Genomic DNA, 23,670 nt, shown 5'->3' with positions numbered 1-23,670 from the left:
TTACATTACAGACGTCGAGCACTTCCGTTCCGCTGTTACGACACAACTGAACACTCAGTCGTTCACCAGGAGAGGGCGGAGCAGCTGCTCAGAGAGCAGGATTCCTGGATTCCTGAGAGCTGCGTGAATGAAGCCACAAACCACTCTGGGGGTGTTTTTGATAAGGAAATAGCATAACAACATGGCTAAAAGCTCCAAAAAGTCGATTTTGCATGATATAGGACATTTAACCGTTTTCAATAGAAATGTAAAGCTCATATTTTATTAACAGTAGCTAACCTAGCTGCTCACTCTCCTCTACTTCCCATTCATCAAACGTTTTGTTTTGGCCAAAAAAATGAAATAAACAAAATCCATCTCATACGTTCCTGTCAGTCACTAATTACGTGTTTATCTGATTCAGCTGTGTCATGCGTTGCTATGGTGATGCCCACAGCGGAGTGATATCCCAGTGATTTAACTACCGGACTATGTGTGCGGTTATACCAAAATAATGCACGCTTGTTAGCCCCCACCAGCCAATCAGAATCGAGTATTCACCCAGACCATGGTATAAAAAACTTTAAACTATAAGGCTGTAGGGGGAATGCATACAGAATATTAAAATAAATAAGATAAAAAATAAAAAGTGAAATATGGTCTGACGACAACAATTGACATAGAACAACAGCGGGATTATATTTACAGATGTGTAGGTGTATAAAGTGATATAAAGTGATAGCAGCGGATCTAAGTGTGGACACACCACACAGTGCTGTGTGAGTTCGCCGCCATGAATTGTGCCCGCCCCTTTTCTCCTATGTGTTAACATGGGAGAAGTCCACATAAAATCAGTTACTACACAAAAACAAAGCCGTTTTCAGGCCGCACAGAGAAACGGGGCAGTGTTGACATGTTGATGCAAATGAACACTGGACATTTTACACAAATCAATCGACTAAACATCAGATTTGAGCGGAGAATATTTTCCCTCGTTCTCCGTTTTAATGAACGGGCTTCACGCTTGACCGGAAGTGTCAGGACAACGGAAGTGCCGAGACAACGCAAAAAGTGGCAAAAGTGGGCGGGGCGGAATAAGGTGAATAGAGTTCGGGAAACTCCACAGTTACCATGGAGATCCGCCATCTTTGCAGCTGTTGGTATACATTTCCATAGACTAACATTAGCTAAAAACAGTATGAAAAGTGGAGAAAAAAGCTGTGGAACAACCCCATACGCCTCTGAGTTACTGCTGGTAAATTCATGCAACACACTATGGTGTCCAAGTGTTTTATGTGAACAATAAAGTTTGAAATCTTCATTAGTTTACAGTTGCTGCTAATCCCATAATGCTTAGCAAAATGACATCACATTCCTGAACTCTAAAGCTAATGGGTCTTGTTTTTGTTCATGAGTTGATGGTGGATGATTTGGGTCACCAAATGATCGTAGTTGGTCGAGTAATCTGCCCCAGTAAATAATGGAATAGAGTAGGCCAGGGGTAGGCAGGTTTTCTTGGTGGAGGGGTGATTTTCTTTATTGAAAATAGACGGAGCGCCGAAGGAGCTGATGATTAACCCAAAGTAAAGCACAACACTGGAAAAATGACCATCTTAAATTAGATAAATTACTTACAAGAACTTTTATTCAAGCAATTTTATGTTGAATTTGAGTCGGTTTGACCTAATCCAAGATACAAATGCTATAGCGCCAATGGAACAAGAATAAAACCCACTTGAAATCGAAGAAATAATTGTTTTTCACTTGAAATGACACAAAATTATCTGAATTAAGAGACTAACTACTACTAGAGGTTTTATCTCGTCTAAAACCAAACCAAATCTACTCAAACCTTAGATTTAATCTCTTAATTCAAGTAGATTTATATCATTTCTTCCATAAAACGATTATGCTTTTTTCCAGTGCACTTCCTTCAAATGCCAGCGTTGTACATAATATATGACCTAAGTGGGTGTGTTGACAGTATTTCTACCTTTTTCCCCCTCCTATTTAAAGCAGTACTAAGTAACGTGTTTACCTTAATAAATCCTTTCCGTAGTCCCTGTGGGGGTAACACAAGTGTTTATGGGATGATTGGAGGGTCTTTCATCTCCCCCTGGTGTCTCTGGACAGAAAACCATGTTTGCAACTTGACTGTCACCGGTCCGGAGCCAACAATACACATTAATGGAATCACAAAGAAGAAGCTAACATACTGACGGGCAAAGCTAACTGCGGGCTAACGTCACTTTAAACAGTATTTACAGCCAAGTTTGAGTGAAAAAAATATTTCCATTGTATTATTGGATGCACAGTAACCCTCTCTCCCTTCGCCTTTCCTGTCAGCGTAGGATTTACTCTCCAAGACAATAAGTTAAAAAATCGTAACTTGCTACTACACCTGCAGTTGCGCTCATGGCCTCTAGGGGGAAGAGTTACTTAGTACTGCTTTAACTCTAATAATGTTAAAGGTACTCTCTGATTTGTGTGATCATGTTTCTCAAAATCATTTCGAGGGCCAGAGGTTCTGTGCAGAAGGGCCGGATATGGCCCTCGGGCCTGACGTTGCCTACCCCTGGAGTATGCTATCCCCGCTGAAGCCTAGAGGGGATTTGATGTTGCATTGGCCAATCCTTGCATTGTAAATGTTGCTTTGGCGCCCTCTGGTGTCTCTCTGTGCTTCGTGCATGTGCGCACTCTGTTTACGTCCCTGTCCCTGCTCCCATCAGCCTGTGCCGCTGCTGTGTGCGCCTCACCTCCAGTCCACACACCGCCCCTCAGCAGCAGCAGCAGCAGCGGGACACCGGGGCCACGCTCTCCTCTCTGCGGCCATGCACCATCATTCACCCCGCGGGCGTCATGAAGAGGTACGTGCGCCTGCTCTGAAAGGGCATTTAGCGGGGAAGACGCAGCTTTGCCTCCAGCTCTTAGTGGAATGAGTCTCGTGTGGAGCGCAGAGAGAGTGCACAAGGATGAGTTACAGTCGATGCGGGAGGTATGAAGCGTGAATCAGCAGAATATGATCTGCGAATAACAAAACAGGATCTTTAGTCTGCGTTGCATTAAATGGTCGTAGTTATTAGACTTCATAAAGAGTAAAGGCTCTGGCTGGGTAGTAGTTGCTACAATATTGCTTAGGTTTGTCAAAATTTCCATTCGTCAGCATAAAGAAGCTTTCGCAAGGAGTGTCACGTGGGCTGAAACATACACAGAACATAGAGGTCCATATTTTGCTGAGGCAGGTGGTAATATGCAGACACAAACACTGCTGTGGTGCAGAAGCATCAAAGTCATCACGACACCATTTGGTTAAGCAAAGTTGAGTCACGAAAAGATCTCAAAAAGTAGTATCTGGACCAGGGGTTTCCAAAGCCACAAAACCTGAGGAAAAACTGGTTTAATTGGAGATTTACTTTGCAATCACACCATTAGTCTCAAATGCTGTTTTAGATACAGAGTCAATGTCTTTCTTTCTTCTTGTTTCTTGAAATCTGCCTGAGACCCCCCACGCCCTGCCTTCATCTGGACCAAGTGTTGAGTGTGAAGTAGTTGGACAGGTGCAGCGTCAGCCAGGGTTGCCAGGTCTCGGTCGCCAAACCTGCCCATAACTCTCCCATTTAGAAAAACAACTGTATGATCAGAAATAAACTACAATTGTTTTATTATTTTTGGACATATGGGGATCTTTTCTGCACATCTTCCGATGGACAGATTCAACATACTTTGACAATATAAACATGGACAGCTGATTAACCAGTTTACTTTCTACACCAGGGGTGTCCAAAGTGCGGCCCACGGGCCAAATGTGGCCCTCAGACCAATTTTTGGTGGCCCTCGGGCTGCTTGCTGAATCGGTTCACATCATCAGAGATGGTCCTTTTTATTTAATATGTAATAATTCTACACAATTCTAACCTGACAACTAGCATTTTATCGTGAGACAGAGCTGGCATTAAGGTTTTAAGCATAAATAAAGGCATGAGGCACAATTTAAACCTCTGCTACTCGAAGGTTGGAAGTAACCATCGACCCATGGCCCTTTACCCGTGTACGCTCCAATATGTGGCCCCCCATGAAAAAAGTTTGGACACCCCTGCTCTACACATACAATATCAATATATGTGGTATTACATCTCTGTGAACATGGCTAATGATGTTAATATAAACATAGACATAAGTATTGCAATTAGAGCTGTCAAAATCGAATCTTAATCTTTGAATGATTAATTCAGGGATAACCGTGTATCGTGTAATCATGTATTTACAGTAAACTGGCAGCCCTGTGTGCTCTGAGCTTACTCCTGTATTTCCAACGCACGCTCAACAGTTTTCCGAATAATGTTTTACAAATGTTACGTTGCTTGAGACTTTTTCTAAACAAAACATTTCATATGAAGTCCATTTTTTATAAGTCGCAGTCCTAAATGCTTTCAATTGCTAAAATGAAATCCCCTCATAGGATTTATTGCGGGGTTTTAAATCTCCCTGTAACAATCTATATGGAGAGTAAAAAGTTTAGTTTTATGAAAATTTAAATAATTTGGCACAAAATTCCATTTGGCTGTTGCCATATTGTTCATGGTGTTGCCATAGTGATGTCCAGAACTCCTCATTTTATTCTAATGGAAATATAAAAAATATATAAATTAATATCATACTATGGATGGTAATGACAACTGGGAAGTCACAAGATCACTGAGTATAACATGGATATTATTGTGTCTTATTGACTTAAAACTAGTGATTTTTGGTAATGTTACTAATGTTTGGCATTGGCAACAATTTCAAAGAATATATTAATGATCACCTTTAGTTACTTGCTCTGTACTAGACATCGTACATGACATGAGACAGCTGTTGTTGTGTCGTTTCTATTTATTACTGGATCAGTTCAAATAGTGCCTCGTAAGTTTGGTTTGTGTTAAAATAGCCAATTGTGTGTGATGTTTTGTAACTAGATATAGACTAGATATTGTGAGTGTTGTAGTCCATTCTTTTGCTGTTGTTTCTTTATTTTGCCGTTTTTTCTTAATTACTGTTTTGTTACCCCCTCCTGGAACCGCCACCTTAAAGGAACAGGCCACTGTTTTTCCACACTGAGATATGTTCTTACCTGAGCTTAGACGAGTTGATTCATATTTGTCTGGTCTTTGTGCGTGCCCTCAATCATGCAAAACAACCAAATCAAATATGTTGCTAGCATTTGGCCTCTCCCAATGTATTCCTATAGCTCCAAACGGGGGTGAAGTTGGAAGCAAGCACGCTCTTCCACGGGCACGCACAAACACCAGACAGGTACGTATCAACTCGTCTAAGCTCAGGGAAGAACATATCACAGTATGGAAGAACTGTGTGCCCTCAATCATGCAAAACGACCAGAGATGTTGTTAGCATTTGGCCTCTCCCAATGTATTCTTATAGCTCCAAACGGGGGTGAAGTTGGAAGCGACCAATCTCTTCCATGGGCACACACAAAAACCAGACAGGCACGTATCAACTCGTCTAAGCTCAGGGAAGAACATATCACAGTATGGAAAAATGGTGGCCTGTTCCTTTAACGTGGTGGAGGGGTTTGAGCACCTGAATGATCTTGGAGCTCTGTTGTCAGGTCTTCGTGCCCCTGGTAGGGTCTCCCATGGCAAACAGGTCCTAGGAGACGGGTCAGACAAAGAGCGTTTCAGAAGCCCCTTATGAGAGACCAACAGGCCCGGTTTGAACCATGGCCGTCCTTCTGTGGACCCACCACCTGCAGGAGGAGTCGTGGATGGATGGATGTTTTGTTACCTTTGCACTATGTTCCTTTGTTTTGATTGTTCATTGAAAATTGTATTGTGTTTATTTTGGGGCGCTTAAAAGCCTTTTGAGCAGACTAACTGTTTGGGATTTTTGCGGCACATATTCTCCTATTTCTGTAAATGCATTATCTACTGGAAATGTGAATATGCTCATGGCCATAAGGGGGCAGCAATCTGAATGTGTTTATGTAGTATTGAATAAGAAAGTAAATGGGTAAGTGTTGGTAGCTGTGTAAGTGTGTCAGTGGGGTTTAATGCTGGGGGAGTTGAGAGCACTGTGATATAGTTGGCATGTGCTTTGTTCATTGATTTGTATCCAGACCAGTTTAGCTTTAGCTCTAATCTGGTGCAGTACATCTCCGTCTCTATGAGCTTAATGTCTCTGTACATTGCCCCTTAAAAAAAGATTAAACTAAACTAGCCTAAAGTATTGAATTTCGATGGATTGCACAGCCCTGTATGTTCTTGCTGTGCACCTGCGATGTCATCTGACTCAGAGCGGCTCGTATTTCCCCCAGGCACAACCCTGAGCGGCGTTTAATAACTCATCCAATTCTACCTAGAAGTATTGTTTCATTATAACATACAGTGATATTGTATTAGCTAATGGATGCACTGCAGCACAAGTCATGGTTATTTTGGTTGTTTTACCCTCCCGTTCCCAAAGCAAAATGAGCGCTGTCACTCGGGACAGGCCAGAAACAGTCTATTTTAGGATGTCGCTCTCAACACAAACTTTGGGGCTGTTCCGAGGGGATTGACGGGTTGATGGTATCTGTTCATTTTGTTCCTTTTCTGTTTAGGTCCCAAAGCCCAGCACGATCCACGTCGACGACAGCGTCTTCTAACGGTGCAGTGAAAGACGAGGCAACTGGGGGTAAGTGAACACCACTGCGCTACTACTTTATGGATGTTTTTCTCCCCCCCGCAGAGTGAGTGCGTTGGTTTAGCTCTCGCAAAATATCACCAATATAGTTGGTTTATTTCTTCCCATACACGGGCTTGACCATCTGTGCTCCCAGTCTGCCCGACCTCTGGCCTCCAGGACATAAACAGGAAGTACTGTATGTGTGCTCTCGGTAAAAGCTGCTGGAAACATGCTAGGGCTAAACTGCCTCCATTTACTGTCATTCAGTGTGGAGTTACAGCCCCAACGAGAGTCAGGAGTGAAGGAATGGAAGAATCACGAGACCGGTTCTTTAATGATTCTTGGTTTTCGATACGAATACCTAGGGCTGTGCAATGAAACGAAGTTCAATTACGATTTTGATTATTACACTAGACCAGGGGTAGGCACGTTTTCTTGGCGAAGGGGAGACTTTCTTGATGATTACTTCTTGCTGATTATTAGCCCCAGGTAAAGCACAACACTGGAAAAAACACCATCATGAGATAAATGCTTGAATTAATTAGTTCTTCTATGTTGAATTTGAGTCGGTTTGAACTAATCCAAGATACAAATGCTCCAAAAGCACCAATGGAACAAGAATAAAACCCACTTGGAATCAGACAAATAATTGTTTTTCACTTGAAATGACACACAATTATCTGAATTAAGAGAATAACTACTACTAGAGGTTTTGTCTCATCCAAGACCAGACCAAATCTACTCAAACCTTAGATTTAATCTCTTAATTCAAGTAAATTTATGTCATTTCTTCCTTAAAACGATAATTATTTTTCCAGTGTACTTCTTTCAAATGCCAGTGTTATGACCTAATTGGGTGTATTGACAGTATTTCTATTTCTTCTTCTATTTCTATCTCTTTTTCTCCCATTTAGCCCCACTAATGTTAAAAGTACTCTGTGATTTGTGTAATAAAAGAAAGTGTTTCTCAAAATCATCTTGAGGACCAGAGGTTCTGTACCGGAGGGCCGGATTTGGCCCCCGAGCCTGACGTTGCCTTCTCCTGTACTAGACGATTACAAAAATTGCATAATCAACCCAAAGTACAAAAAGTCCCTCCCTCCTTTTGCTGAAAGGAGAACCGAAGTTTAGAAGCCTCTCTATCCTTTGCCCAGGGCTGGTTGCGTGTAGCAGAGTCTAAAACTCTTCTTCCGGAGCAGATATCAACGGAGCTCTAAGCAAACTCGTATGATTTCGTGCCGCTGGGTTGTTTGTTTTTGTTCCCTTCGCATATCACGAGCTAAAGGCTACCGCTTTGGTCCGACATAAACAAACAGCGCTGTGTGGTGATGTCATCACTTGGTTTGCTTGGGCAGGTGTGAGGGCTGGCCAGCAGGGGGCAGATGAAACATAGTGCTCTCATAGAGGATTAATAGAAACGTGAGCATATTTAATATAATTTGGGCCATTTTAATTGTCCAAAAAAGGTATTTAGATTGATAAATGAATTGAAGGCAACAAATAATCCTAAATAATATAAAAATCGTGATTATAATTTTTTTCTATAATCGAGCAGCCCTACGAAGTATGGAATGATAATTTTTTCCGATACCTATGCTAAATTATCTGCCATACAGAACCATAAACAGATTAATAATGTTGATTTAAACCTTTCCTCTTCATTCTATTTCATTTCTTTTACTTTTGCTTCATTTATTTGAGGTGAAACAACCAAGCAACTTGCGCTAACTACAAAAGAGCAGAAAAAACCCTGTTCTCATTTATCTAAATCCCCCCCTCCGTTATCCAAATTTCTACTACATTTTTTACACAATTTTCACAAAAAATTCTAATATTTTTAAGATAAAATAATCCTTTATTGATCTCACAATGGAGAAATTCACTTGTTACAATCGGCATTCAGCAAGATCACTCAGGTTGTGCAAAATAGACAGGAAATGTGCAAACAGTTAAATTGTAGAAAAAAGAGGTGTCTTGTGTACAGTAAGCAAAGCAAAAATCTTATTAATATGAATAAATAAAAAGAGGATAAAAATTAGAACAGATTATAAAAAGTAGAACATCGAGGTGCAAAGTTTACAGTCCTAGTGCAGGTTGTCAATAAGTGATGCTGATAGAGATTATTGCGTGTAATCTTGCAAAGGGGTTATTGCACATGTTTCTTCACAGTCTACTTGTACAGTCCGCCTTAACCAAGTGCATTTCTCCAGATCAGCTTTGCCCAAATCCAAAATTTTACAGCCTACAGTATAGGCCACTCATTTGAAAGCTAAGACCTACAAAACTGATCTGAAGTGAGCTTTTTCCCCTGCATTGTTACCGTGTTGTTTTCAGAGCTGTTTTTGGTCACTTTTTACTGTGTTTTTGTCACTCGTTCTCCGCTCATTTTGGCGCTATTTTTCAAGAAGCTTTTAGATTTGGGTAAAACTGGAGAAAATGTGCTCGGTTCAGGTTAAAGCAGTACTAAGTAACGTGTTTACCTTAATAAATCCTTTCCGTAGTCCCTGTGGGGGTAATACAAGTGTTTATGGGATGATTGGAGGGTCTTTCATCTCCCCCTGGTGTCTCTGGCCAGAAAACCATGTTTGCAACTTGACTGCCACCGGTCTGGAGTTACCAATACACACTAATGGAATCACGAAGAAGAAGCTAACAGGCTAAAGGGCAAAGCTAACTGCGGGCTAACATCACTTTAAACAGTATTTACAGCCAAGTTTGAATGAAAAAAAATATTTCCATTGTATAATTGGATGCACAGTAACCCTCTGTCCCTTCGCCTTTCCTGTCAGCGTAGTATTTACTCTCCAAGACAATTAATAAGTTAAGAAATCATAACTTGCTACTACACCTGCAGTTGCGCTTATGGCCTCTAGGGGGAAGAGTTATTAGATTAGACTGGATTAGACTTTCTTTGTAACCCCAAACCAAAACCTGAACAATGAGAAAATAATGTGTTTTGCCTGTGCGTAAAAACTGTAAAAAGTGAAGCCAGCGCTGTTCTGTTGCCTGATGCTTGTCGCGGTGGTTAGACTCACATGCCCGTGGAGCTGAGGGCCAGATCACGAGATAAGACAACAAGTTTGGCCCTTTCAAACCGGGGGCCTCTGTGGACTTGTGGGTCCGCTCTGCCTGCGGATGTGCATGGGAACTTTCCACTGCGCTCACTCTACGACTCTAAATATAGATGACTTTGACGCATTAATACTGTAGGAGCGGAGGCGGGCCTTCTGCAGCCAGGATGGAACTTATATCCCATCATACTTGATATTTTCCCTTTTTTCCATTCACTGCATGGATTTGACAGAAATTAACAACTGAAGGATCAAGTGCCGACTGAAGTATGAACTGCTAAGCTAACCTACAACTTAGCATTTCAGTGCTTAAATCGTTCGGTCATTCCATGTTTTACTATTGCTAATAGCTATTGCTTTAGCTTTTGCAGTCCTGGAGTCCATACATTCTGCTGGTACATTGGCCTTTTGTGTGTGCAGAAAAAGGGCGGAATCATTGCTTTACATTATTATGAAGGTATCCAATAATAAACCAATAATAAAATCTCTCTATATAGCAATACTTCAATCAGCACAACACATTCTCTTCTGAGCTTTATTTTATGTGACAAATGACAGCTAAAGGCAACATATAAGACAAACCAGCCAAAAAATGCCCAATGAAGAACAAAACAATTGGCAGAATATTTGTATATGGTTTGCTAACGTAAAACATTGATGGTTAGCTACATGAAGCTAAACAACAAACTAATAGATGTCTGGTATGTTGACGTCACATGAACAGTTCAGATAATTATAGCATAAAGAACAAACCACTGCACCGTTGACAAACCTCTTCCAACAGCACGTTTTTCAAGCTCTCATTTGGGAATCCGTCCCTCTAGCTTTTAGCCTGTGATTAGCTTTGTTTGGTTAAAACCTCCTCTGCCCATGGTAAATAAAAGTGACGTTGCGGCGGATCGAAAAAATAAACGGCATAACGTTACTAAATTGTCGGTAGCTAACGCGTTACTCTACTTTTTCCCGTAAAAAGTAGTTTCGTTAGTGTAACATGTTTCTTTGGAACTCGTTTTTTTTTTTTTTTACATTGTTGGGTAGTAATGTAAATGCATGTATTGCAAAACTTTTGAGTAGCTGTATTCTAGTCCAGTTACACTTTTTTTGAGGGCATTTGGAGCACAACAGTGTTCATTTCTTCGACTAAATACTGTTTCATATTTTTAGTTAAACAGATGCTTTTTGTAGACTAAAATTCAACTAAAACTAGTATAAAAGTCGTTTATGAGACTAAAACTCATAAACGACATTTTAGTCATAGACTAAAACTATGACTAAAATGTCCAGATCCATATATCCATCAAGTAGAATATGACTAAATAAAATTAAAAGAGACTAAATCATCCAAACGTCCTATGACAGTTTGAAGGGCCTCATATTTAAATTCACGGCCAAAGTAGCAGGTCTGGGCTTTGTCCATGTCGGAGAAGCTCCATGAAGCAGAGAACCTTGATGAAATGATTAGAATAAGTATTGTTGTTACAACCCAGCTCAGCTTGGATAAAAGCTGTAAAAAAAAATCCAAGATGTGAAATGGACAAATAAAATTGTAATTTAGTAAAAGGAGTGTGAAAGAGTAAATTGACAAGCAAGTAACTAATCAACTAAGGCCTTTTACTTAATGTACAACCAAATGTGCAAACCAAATCAATTAAACAAAGGTTGTAAACTAAACCCCAACAAAATTGAAGTACACAAAAGAAAACAACTGCACTAGTCATGACGAACGAGTGTCACTTAATCCCATTCATGGACTGTGAACATCCCAAAAAGTGACACAAACAAATGGCACACACAGCCACAAAGACCAGCAGCCCTGACAGTTCTGAAGTTCTAATGTATTGTTTTATTTGGTCAAGACAGTGCATGTTAATGAGCATACATGGGTCTCATGCATGTAAACACGCCACACCGGATTGTAACCATCGGCTAATTTCCCACACTCGCACTCTCTGACACTTTCATTCATCCTGGCCAATAGTACATTTTTAGTGATTGGGAAACTGGAGCGCTCAAAGCAAACCTACACAGACACAAGGAGAACACACTCCACACAGAAAGCCTCCCGTCCAGCCGGGGATTGAACCTGGGACCTATAGCTCTGAAGCACGAGTGCGAACCGCTGCACCACCACCATTGGTAAATTTCAGCAATGCACATTTGCACCGTGCGCCATGTGATGTGCTGGTGCATTTGCAAAGGCCCTGTATCTGATATGTTTCCTGGTCGTAAATTGTCAGTAAATTGCAAAAGTAGATATTTGTGAAATTTTGCTCAAGAACTACAGTATATAAGCATTATCGAAGCAGTGACCATTAAAGCAGCACTAAGTAACTCTTCCCCCTAGAGGCCATCAGCGCAGCTGCAGGTGTCGTAGCAAGTTACGATTTTTTAACTTATTAATTGTCTTGGAGAGAGAGTAAATACTACGCTGACAGGAAAGGCGAAGGGAGAGAGGGTTACTGTGCATCCAATTATACAATGGAAATATTTTTTTTCACCCAAACTTGGCTGTAAATACTGTTTAAAGTGACGTTAGCTTTGCCCGTTAGCATGTTAGCTTCTTCATGATTCCAATAGTGTGTATTGCTTTCTCTGGACCGGTGGCAGTCAAGTTGCAAACATGGTTTTCTGTCCAGAGACACCAGGGGGAGATGAAAGACCCTCCAATTATCCCATAAACACTTGTATTACCCCCACAGGGACTACTAATAGGATTTATTAAAGTAAACACGTTACTTAGTACTGCTTTAAGTGTTCTTGAAAGTTGTGAAATGTGCAATAAACCCATCCCTGTGAAGGACTGGGATGCCAGAAATATGTAAGAAAAGATAAAAGTGAGTTTGGACACAACCAACGATCTAAACTTTACAAACCAGAGCAAATGAAGTAAACAGAAAATCTGGAGTAGGGCCAGAACACACAGGCGTAGTTTACATGTTTTTAATTATATTCCGCTACCATCTCTCTATCACTACGCGAGTACTCAAAAGATTTACTTCCACCTTCACCTTACTTCAGTTAAACCAGTCTGCCTACTCTTTCTAGTTATTTGGTATTTCTTGTTCCTTATCTTCTTATACTCAAGTCATGTCCAGATACTTTTCGACTCGTACTTGATTCATCATTTAGACGGCTAATTTCACCACCTCTGTCTTCATGCCCAAACGCACAGCACAGAAGTCGATAAGTGTCCTGTAAGTCCGCGGGAGGCGTCAGAGGAGCAGATAACACAGAAGGGGCGCGATGATAAGCTTCTTCGTAAACCGACTCCTCGTACCACACTGCTCATGCTCACGATTACATGTTTACAGACTACGAAAACATGCAGATCTCAAATATCGCTTCAGGGATCCACACTTTTACCCATTGGCCAGGCTTGAACTGACAAACTCCTGCTCCAATGCTGAAATATTATTTTTCTTTATCCATAGTCCCTTGCATGCGTGGCCCCTCACTGGTTTAGATATAAAGGGAGGGGCCACAGGGAACCCCCCCTCGTCAGAAGAGGGACTGCTAAAGCTCCGATGTTTTCAGATCTACGGAAAAAATGAGGAATCTTTTGGGAGTTACAGATGGCACAATTGTAGGCACTGGATTTCACTAAACGTGTCTCGACGACCAATAAATCGTGAGTAACGTTTTGGTCATTTTGCTGCAGAAAATTGTCATAAAAGCTCAAGTTTTACAACATCTGAACTGTAATAGTTCATATGTGTTGATAACAGACTGTGAAAATGGTACCTCGATGAGTTCAATGACTGAAATAAACATTGTTATATTAAGTAGATGTTTTATTTAATCTTTAAATTCACACTGCAAAACATTTAGAACTATACTGTTGCCATCAATACAAAACATGCTCCTGTAATGAGCAGCTCAACACAGACAACAATGGATTTAGACGAGAACCAAACATGTTTGAATCTCAAATTCTTTCAATTTTGAAACTATCTGCCATAAAATAAATGCTTCCATTTCAATTTTATGTTCTGGTCAAAATTTTACACGGTGTGGCTTTAAAGGGGCTGGGTGCAAGTTGGCCATTTTATACTCACTACTGCCACCTCAGGCCATACGTGTAACTGCAGCTTCTATATTAAGCTCGTGCATGACGGCAATTCAGACCCGGAGTGACACCTTTTTGAGTGACAGTGCAGGATTTTAGAGGCAGTTGTGGTGAACAGGTCTGAGCTCATTCTACACATTAGGACATGGCTGGAACATGGGGGAGGAAAATACATAATTTTAACATTTTTAAACTCCCTATTGTCCCTTTAAGTACAAGTATCCAAGTAAAAATCCTTTGCACTTAAAATAATAATAATATTGCACGCACCTACTCAAATCAAATGTCAAATACTCAAGGAAATCAAGATGAATAAATAATAATAAAATTATACATATGCACAGATACCAGATTGTCGTGTATCGCACTCTTTATAATTTAAATTTCAGTTGAAACTACATAAGGCCTGTCACAATCTGAAATTTGATATATTGAGGCAGGAAACTCTCACGGTAAACTACATTATTGAAGACTTTATAAAGCCACAGAAACTAAGTCTAAAGCTTCAAAAAGTGCTTCATCTGTCATTGTACAATTCTACAACGAAATAGCATCCAGGTGTTGGGTTGGTCCTGAGCCGCGCCACTGTGGGCCAACCTGACCAGCATGTTTTAAGAGGTCGAGGAAACCGGAGTACTGCCTTCAGTCTCCTTTTGATCCTCTGAACCGGTGCAGCGCCTTCTGGGTTTGTCCCTGTTTCCGAGCGTGGTGTCCTGCACTGGTCAGCTCCACCTCCTCCTTCCTCCTCCTCCTGCGCAGCTCCCCCCGCCCCACAACAGTCTTTCACCGTCTTTTCTGCGTTGGTCCCTTTTTATATTCTTTACTTGGTTAGTATCGGTTAGTCCAGTGCTTGTTTCTTCATTTCGTGGCTCTGTCGCAGCTGTTTGTTCGTACGTTGACGCTCTCTTCATCGGGTTGTGCTGTCCTTACTTCACATTCCATGCTCTGTGGTTTACGATCCCCGAGGTTTAGGATGACAGTATCGGCTGCAGCCCCGCCCCCGTGCTTTCCCATGAGCTGCTGCCTGATGTTTGCATGTCTCTGTGGTCGAGGAAAAGATGTCAGCATGTTTGAGAAGGGTCAAGTCATTGGCATCAAGAGAAAACATCTGAGGGGATGGCAGGAACTACTGAAATAGTATTTACATGGGAACCATTGTCTTCGAGAAGGAATTGTGACAAAATCAAATGGGTGAAAAACAACTGTTAACTCAAGGCTATGTTTAATAGTTAAAGTAAGAATATTTCCACAAGCACAATGTGAAAGGAACTCAAGGGACCGGAGCTACATTATATCGAGGTAATTTTGAGCATCATATTAACCAGAGTGTTCATACTTTTCAGACTGAAGATGGTTTGATGGTTTCTCCGCTTTTTTGTCGTCAGGTAAGTACTGACTCACAAAGGAATGACAAGACTTTGAGACGAATTTGAGACTATTCCTGGTTCTGACTGGGTTTTAGTCACTCCAAACGCCCCAATCCTCTCTGCTCTCCCGCTCTCGTGCTGTGTCCAGGTTTGGGCCGGACCATGAGTGACCTGGAGGGGGCGCTGCAGGAGGAGACCCCGACTCAGCCTCCGTACATCATCTTCGTGGTGGTCTTCCTGTTCTTCGTCACGGGGCTGTGCGGGTTCCTCTTCTGCCACACGCTGAAGCGGAAGGGCTACAGCTGCACCATGGAGGAGGACGAGGAGGAGGAGGAGAAGGAGGAGGAGGAGCTGGAGGAAGAGCAGGACGGTCAGGAACTCAATGCCCTTGTCAATCTAAACACTTCAGTAAATGTCAAATGGCATTTAGTTGATCAACTTTGGACACATACATTTGTACACATTTTAAGGTTACTTAATAACATACCGTATCACAAAACGTATCGGATCGGCCCCTGAGAATCGTGATATGTATCGGATCGTGACAAAAGTGGATTGTCCCAGCCCTAGTATCTAAACAGTCAGTGTCAGACGCACAGGAAACAGAGAGTGATTCTTCCTTACACTCACACAAATGGAGCATACATGATTTTGGTTATATCTTCAAATCCCATCCTTATTAGTCTTTTTAAAGGGGCTGGATACAAGTTTGTGATTTTATGCTCACTGCTGCCATCTCAGGCCTTATGCGTAACTGCAGCTTCTATATTAAGCTCGTGCATGACGGCACTTTGGACCCGAATGAACACCTTTTTGAGTGACAGTGCAGGATTTTAGAGGCAGTTGTGGTGAACAGGTCTGGGCTCATTCTACACATTAGGACATGGCTGGAACATGTAGGGGGAGGAAAATACTTAATTTTAAACTCTGTATAGTCCCTTTAATCTTGTTACAAACAATACAATGCAAAGGAAACATAAGAACAAAAGATTATTATTACCAATGATGTTAAAATCTCGTGGACTCAATCTCGTGTCTCGTCTCGTCTCATGAGACTTGTATCTCGGCCCATCCCTAATATCTCTACATTATTTGTTTTCCATATTCCCCTGCAGTGTCTCGCCGTAAAGCTGGGTACCTGATTTTGCCTGTTAAAAACTTAAATGTTTAGTTTTGGCCCAAACTCATTTGTAGCTGTCACAATCCCTCCGGCACACCCGAATTGTTCAAGCAAGTTAATTATATGCTCGTCTCATGTCCATGTGCAGGTTTGAGCACTGGCAAAGTGAAAAAGGGGGGACCACCCCAAAATATATATTTTTTACTGTCTTTACAACATACTCTCTGGTGGCAAAAATCCTTTTCACAAAAAGTCAGGTACCCCAGTTATTTTTATATACTATATATCTTACTATATTTTTCCAACCACATTGCAATAACAGTAGACCTTTTGCCTACCTGCATAATGAGATATACAGATGTATATAAGAGCAGGAAAAAATATCTGTGTGTATATATAAGTAGATATTTCTAATCTTGATATTTGTTTGTGTTTTTTAGATGACAATGAAGAAAACCAAGACACCGTGGAGCAGATCCTCAAATGCATTATAGAGAATGAAGGTGAGAGAAGCTGACATCGATTTTTTAGCAAGTTTCCCTTTACATTTTACGTTTAACGTGAAAAGGCGACTGAGGTTTCACTGTTATCCAAATATGATCATTTCCTTTTCTGGGAGACTGCTGTGGCCATAGCTACAGCTTAACCTCTTAACCCCCGCCTTAACCGAGCACATTTTCTGCAGTTTGGCATTACCCAAATCTAAAAGCTTCTTGAAAAAAAAAAGTCCAAATAATGACAAAAACTAGAAGAAGACGAGGATGAAAATGCAACAAAAAAGTGATAAAGATGTAGCAAAAAAACAGCAAAAATATGGTAAATAATTAGATGGAAAAGATCAACACGGCAACAATGCGAGGAAAAAGATCTGTTCACATCAGTTTTTCTAGGTCTTTCAAATGAGGAGTTACTCTGGCCTAGCTTTTACATTTGGGCAAAACTGGAGAAAATGTGCTGGGTTCAGGTGGGGATGTATAAAGATTAGTGATGGGCACAAAACAGTATCGTAAAGGTTTTAAGTCCCAGAGCTGTTTCATCTGTATGAACACTGACCTCTTGTGGGCAAACTTTATTATTGCGACTTCTCATAGACACAACTGAACTTTTTTGCTGTGTTTTCATCCTCACTAAGTCTCATTTTTGACGTTTTTTCCCCCAAGAAACAAGTAACTGGAGAAGATGTGCTCGGTTAAAGTGGGGGTTTAGAGGTTAAATGGGAAACGGGGGAAATGCAGCACATATATATATATATATATATATATATATATATCAGTAAGGATTTACATTGCTATTTGGACCTGAAAGCATCCGTGGTTTAGCGCCTCGTCGCTCAAAGCTGTCAAGGCAACGCACTGACACTCGAGTCGCAGAGTGAAGCACTTTTTGAGACAATTGACACTTTAGTCACGTCACCAGCTGTGACCGAAACAGGCTCCGATGCAGTGTTTTGATGCCGTCTGCTTCAGGAGCGCCATGTTTTTTTAAGAAAGGTGCATGTGTAGGGCTGAAACAACTAATCGATGAATCGACAACTAATCAATTATTGAAATGGATTCACACAGACTGAAACAGAGGAAAAATTACATGAAAATGTAGTTCTTTGTTTTTGTATATGTAGTGTTTTGTACATTGTAAATTTCATGAATATCTGTCTGTGTCTCATCTGATCAGAAACCAGAATTGGAGCTAAAAGCCTCAAACATTTACTTTAAGTTTACTCCATCAACACGTCCTCAAGTGGCTCCTCTTTAGCTTTATGTGATAAAACAAACAAACAATAAAACCATACATTTAAACCTGGGTCCATCCATTATATTTTATTATAGGGAATGTTTTACGCAAAACAATAGTTGCAGCCTTTAGCTTGAAATTAAAGTAATTCTTTTTTTTATAGGGACACAACATTAGAACATCGGCTATCTCTCCATACAACAACTAGCTTGAGATTTGAACAGTCCAGATATCATGTAAATAATGTCTAACTGTGTGTTTGTGTCCAGCCAACATGGAGGCCTTCAACGAGATGCTGGGGAAAGGCAACGTGTGTGTGCGCCATGACCCCCGGTAAACTTACAACACTGGACTAGAGCGCGGGGAACTGGGGGCGACTTAACATGACACAAATAAATAGTCAGAATACCCTTTTTAGGACATTTTTAGTGCTTCTAAACAGAACCAATAAGAGCTCAATAATGTCTTAGGTTGAAAGTTCCACGTTTTAAACACTAGGCGGCAGTAGAGACCAAGTGTTTCTGTTGCTCTGTTGAATTCCAACCTCACTCTTCTTTCAACATGATGGTTAGGGTTCTAGGGTAAGAAATATAGAGGATATTCAAATGAGTGTCAATTATACTTAAGTATTCCTAAAATAACAAGAACAGTTGACGCTCATTTGACTTCTGTTGCCGTGCTGTTGCTATGCTGTGACATCTCATGCAATTCTTCTATAGTTTTATATGATCACTTTTTGTGTGTTTTTTATACATTTTTAGAAGTGGTAAGTTAATTATGGCCAATGTAATGAATTCATCACATTTAGGCATCATTTATTTCGGAGTTTTATCTAATTTTCCGAGGTATGTTTTTTATGCTTCTTTGTATTTTCCTACATTTGAAATTATTCTGGTGTAGAGGTGAGGCCTGTGTGATCATTTCAAACAATTCAAACACAACAGCAGTTTGATTTATTTTGGAGAATGATCTTAACCGTGTGAATAAGCAAGTTTGACAGTAAATCGTTCTTGGCTTTACGTCTCGCAGGAAAGAGGAAACTGAAAAAGTGTCTGTGCCGCTAAAGTAAAGTGTGATCATTATTTTAAATCACATAAAGGCTATCTAATTAATTAATCGGTATTAATCCAAAACAAAGTACCAACTCTATTTTTTTAGAAACTGACTCATAACAGAGATGTTTTCTGGATTGAATTTTAGAATTATTTTAGGCTCTATTTGTAAGTAATCTTAAAAGATTGACACATTTTTGGTCTAAAGAGAGGTAAAAACCCAAGGTTTGATTTTATAAAGCCAGTCATATAAAACTTATATCAAAATAGAGGTATTTATAGAAGTAGTGAATACAGGTATTCACTGTCAAATCCCTATATATGTGATATATTATCCTGTTGCCACACATTGTAAAAGCTTATATTTGTCCGTGCTGTTGGTCAGGTTGCGTAAGGAGTCCATCGGCGGCCTCCCCCCTCATATGCACACGGTCCACTCGGCCTCCGACCTCCACAACACCTGTCACCTGTGCGCCCAGAGCCGGAGCAAGAGGACCCGCAGACCGAGCAGGACCCCCCGCCTCAGGCAGAAGCCCGGGGAGCAGACTGTCTTCTCTGTGGGCAGGTAAATGTGCACGCACGCACACTGCAGGTGTCGTAGCAAGTTGCGATTTTTTTAACTTATTAATTGTCTTGGAGAGTAAATACTACGCTGACAGAAACGACGAAGGAAGGGATGGATATTGTACATCCAATCATCCAATGGAAATCATTTTTTCACTCAAACTTGGCTGTAAATACTGTTTAAAGTGAAGCTAGCCCGCAGTTAGCTTTGCCCGTTAGCATGTGTGTATTGGTTGCTCCGGTCCGGTGGCAGTCAAGTTGCAAGCAGGTTTTCTGGCCAGAGACACCAGGGTGAGATGAAAGACCCTCCACTCATCCCATAAACACTTGTATTACCCCCACAGAGACTACGAAAAGGATTCATTAAAGGAGCTATACCTGATTGTACAAAGAAACAGGGTCATTCAAATTTCAAATAGCTATTTTCTGGTCCAAACTCAAACTCAAACTTTCCTAATGCATTTAAAACATCACAATTCGTCACAGGGACTGAGTTTAAACCAGGTTTCACACCTTTCAGGGAGGAAAGCTGTCACTTCACTGTAAAAAATGCCTACTAGCCTGACATTTTATGACTGTTTAAAAGGCTTTAAAACCAGTGTTTTTGGATAAATGTCTGCTTTTACCGTATACTAAAGGACAAAACTAATTTTATTCCAATAACAGAAAATAAAAAAAATCAAGGATAGTTTCTTTAAGGTAAACCTGTTACTTTACTACTTTAAAGGCCAAGGTTCATTGCCAACAGTGTGAATTGAACCGCAAAATGGTGCGCGAACGTCTCTACCAAGTGAATAGTCGCTGTTAATTTCACAAGTTGCCTCCATTATTTCTTCCCTTCTCAGATTCCGGGTGACACACACCGAGAAGAAGAGTGCAGACGGCAGCGGCAGAGTCCCGGATGTGCTGGTCGGCTCCGGTGACCATTTGGACCAATCCCAGGACAGCGAGGAGCGGCGGGACGGCGGCTACAACCTGCGAAACATGTTCAAGGACGTCCGCCCCCCCTCAGAAAGCGCCAACAACGTGGCTCCGAACACGGGGAAGCGCAGGAGGAGCCTGACCATATTTGGACTGAGGCGTGGCAGCGACCCCATCGGTGTCAAAGTGGTCAGTTCAGGCAGGGAGGGGGTCAGATTTATCCCCCAACCGGTCGTGCTCGAGGAACCGCACAACGAGAACGGAGAAAACGGAAGTATGGAAGTTTCCAAATTGAAAAGAGAGTTTTTAGAAATTGCGGCATCTCGGGTTAAGGCGAGTTCTGACGCATCTGGGACCAAAACGCAAACCAAAAATTCCATTGCTGTGGAAGGTTCTACACAAGGAAGTAATCTTAAGTCCAAAAACACTCCTTCTCCGGTAGCATCTCTACCAAACTCGCTTCCAATGCCCTTCGCTTCTACTCCAAAATCAACATCTCCTCAAGCAGTTGGAAGAGAAACTGACCAACGAGCCCAGCTAAGTCCTGGACCTTTGCAAACGTCCACGCCGCTGTCCCCTATGCCCGATCCCGGTGAAGTAACCAGCCAATTCGCAGCCGAGGCGTGTATTCTACAAGGTCTTCCGAGCTCCCCAGACCCTTGCACAAGTCCTGTTCTAGAGCACAATTCGTTTGCTAGCCTGGCGCTGATTAGCTTAGGTTCGTCGCCGCAGTCGTCGGTAAGAACTCCTACCTCAGTCCAAGTCTCTTCCCATCCTGCTTCGAGTCCCAATCTCTTGTCAAGTCAACCAACTGGATCGCCAATAAAATCTTTCGACAAAAGTGTGGCTTCGTTGCCAACATCGTCTCCGAGTGTTAGCCTACCAGATGATGCTCTGCCTCGACAAACGGCCAGCAATGAAACTAGCTTTAAAAGTTCAATGCGTCCAGGGAGGTTAGAAGGTTCCACTATCCAAAGGTCAATGCCTGAATTGAAGAACCTTGGGATTCTCGATCAAAATTCTCCTCAGTTGTCCCCTTCCTCACCACTGGGGGGCAGAGTGAGCAGTGTGACCATGGTGAAGGCCAGTCCGGATAGCAAGAGGTTGTTTTCCGTGGTCACTATGGTGGAGGAGCCAAAGGGAGCTTCCGAAGCCGGCCTGGAAGAACCACGAGACGATGGAGGCACTGAGGTCAAGTGGACGTTTGGAGATGAGAAGGAGGAAATGGTGGAAATGGAGGCGATAGCAGAGTGCAGAGTGACTCAGGCGGGAGAGGCAGGCGGGAAAGCAATCGATGAAGCTACAAAGGACTGATGGACCAGTTCCTCCAAAATGCAGCGCTCTTAGCCCTTTAAGTGATCCAATAATACAGTGGTTCCTTTATTTCATTTTGGAGAGTGTTTTAAGGGAAGGAAACGCATTTGCTACTTGCACAATACCATAATGCATTGCTCCTTGGGGGGGTTTGCTGCTCTATGTATGTGGTGTTGCGAGCTGTCATCGAAGAGACTAATATTAATCTTCCAAATACCTTAAAAAAAATATCCAATTCCACTAAACCAAAGCTTAAGAAAATCTGTACCTTTTTATTTATTGATTTTGAAAAGTCGATCGGGAAAAAAAGCTCTGGTCAACCTCGTGTGCAGAGCTATGTAGTTCCGGATTACGTTTTTCATTGTTGGAGCAATTACGAGCACAGCAGAAGTTGTTTTTCATCATTGTTTGGCTGTAGCTTCACTCGCACTCAAAGGCCTCCAGGTCGTAGTTACCCCCCAAGGTGCAAAGCATTATGGGTTATGAGTAGTGAATTATGATTTTCAAATTTTTATTAAAGCTTGGAAACAGAATAGTCAAAATTAATTCTTAATTCTTAAAGAACGCAATAGTGACCACAGCACATCTAGTCCATTCCTCTTTTTTTGGCCCTCGTATTGTTAAATTCTTAACATTTGAAATGATTTGAACTGTTAAATGAGAAAGATATATATATATTAATAAATGAATTTAGTTGGCTGGCGTGTGACTTAGCTAATCGTTGTGGAGACACTTCTATTATTTCATCTGACCTTTTGTTGAATCTTTGTTTTTTGTTTTTGTACCTTATCCTAATTTTTATGCCAATCTAAATTGTTGTTTAATTTTCTACATTTTCTTTTCAGCCTTTTGGGTCTGCCTCTGTTCAAATTTACATTACTTTGTCACAATAAATTAGCAGTGTTAGTCTTTACCATCTTTTGTGTTACTTCTTGCACCACTAGCATTGGCAGGTCAAAGTGTGCGTGCGGTTTCATAAATGGATAAATAGGTTTGAAATAGAACTAAATTATCAATACACCATTGTTTTGTTCAGCAGATGAAGTCGATGTAGACATATTTTCTTCAAATTCCATTTTCATTTGGTGAGAGTTGGTTGACCTGAGCTTTATTTCTTTTAGAGTGGGACTGTGCGTTCGAGCAAGAGTGATGTCGTCATGTCAAGGGGCTGTGGTAGGCAATGTAATGTTTTACATAATAGTTCTATAATAGGCAAAAACTATTTTCACAGACAGGTCATTGCAGGTTACTGGGATACTAGGATTTATCAGGATAAAACATTTGAGAAGCACGGCAATAAAATCCTTATATTTTTCCATTATTGATTTCTGAAAGTAATTGTATGCGCACTTAACTCAACCCTGCAACCGATTTATTAGCCTTTTTGAGTGCAGCACATAATGTTTTCATGCCTTTTTAGTAAATATTTTTAATACTAGATAAATCCATCTTCCGTCTAGCCCACTGATGTCACAAATACATCCTCAGTCCCACTACAAAGCTATTTGTGAAATGATTGTTGAGAGAAGTAACAGTAGGTTTCATTCATTGTTAGAAGTTGCTGTCTTGATTCCAGATGGAGGACAGGGCCCAACGTTGGAATAAGCAATTCACTACTTTTAACAAAAAAATAGCAGAAAATCCACAAACGTTATGTTATAATTGGATCCACTGTCTTCCCCTTTCATGTTGTGGCTTCAAGTCCTTTCAGATGCCAGACATTGGGCCTTTACCGTGATGGCACCATTAATTATACTGAAAACAAAATTTAAAGAGTTCTGTTCTGTTGCTGTTTTGTTTCATATGGTTTTCTCTTGCATCT

General features: G+C 41.1%; 1 protein-coding gene across 1 annotated transcript; it reads left to right on the top strand.

Annotated features, from left to right (window-relative positions):
• Window positions 1-2,706: 2,706 nt before the first annotated feature.
• Window positions 2,707-21,848, top strand: rell2 (RELT like 2; the record flags this gene model as incomplete). The annotated part of the gene is made up of 7 exons (XM_079557186.1): window positions 2,707-2,846; window positions 6,578-6,651; window positions 15,295-15,516; window positions 16,707-16,769; window positions 18,267-18,330; window positions 19,435-19,614; window positions 20,459-21,848. Exons 1-7 carry the CDS (start codon window positions 2,839-2,841, stop codon window positions 21,846-21,848), a joined length of 2,001 nt encoding a protein of 666 aa, XP_079413312.1. The 5' UTR covers window positions 2,707-2,838.
• Between the last annotated feature and the right edge of the window lie 1,822 nt (window positions 21,849-23,670).

The sequence above is a fragment of the Gobius niger genome (assembly GCF_951799975.1).
Source record: "Gobius niger genome assembly, chromosome: 5".
Lineage (NCBI taxonomy): Eukaryota > Metazoa > Chordata > Actinopteri > Gobiiformes > Gobiidae > Gobius > Gobius niger.
Note: the sequence above shows the minus strand (reverse complement) of the source record. Positions and strands in the feature narration are given on the sequence as shown.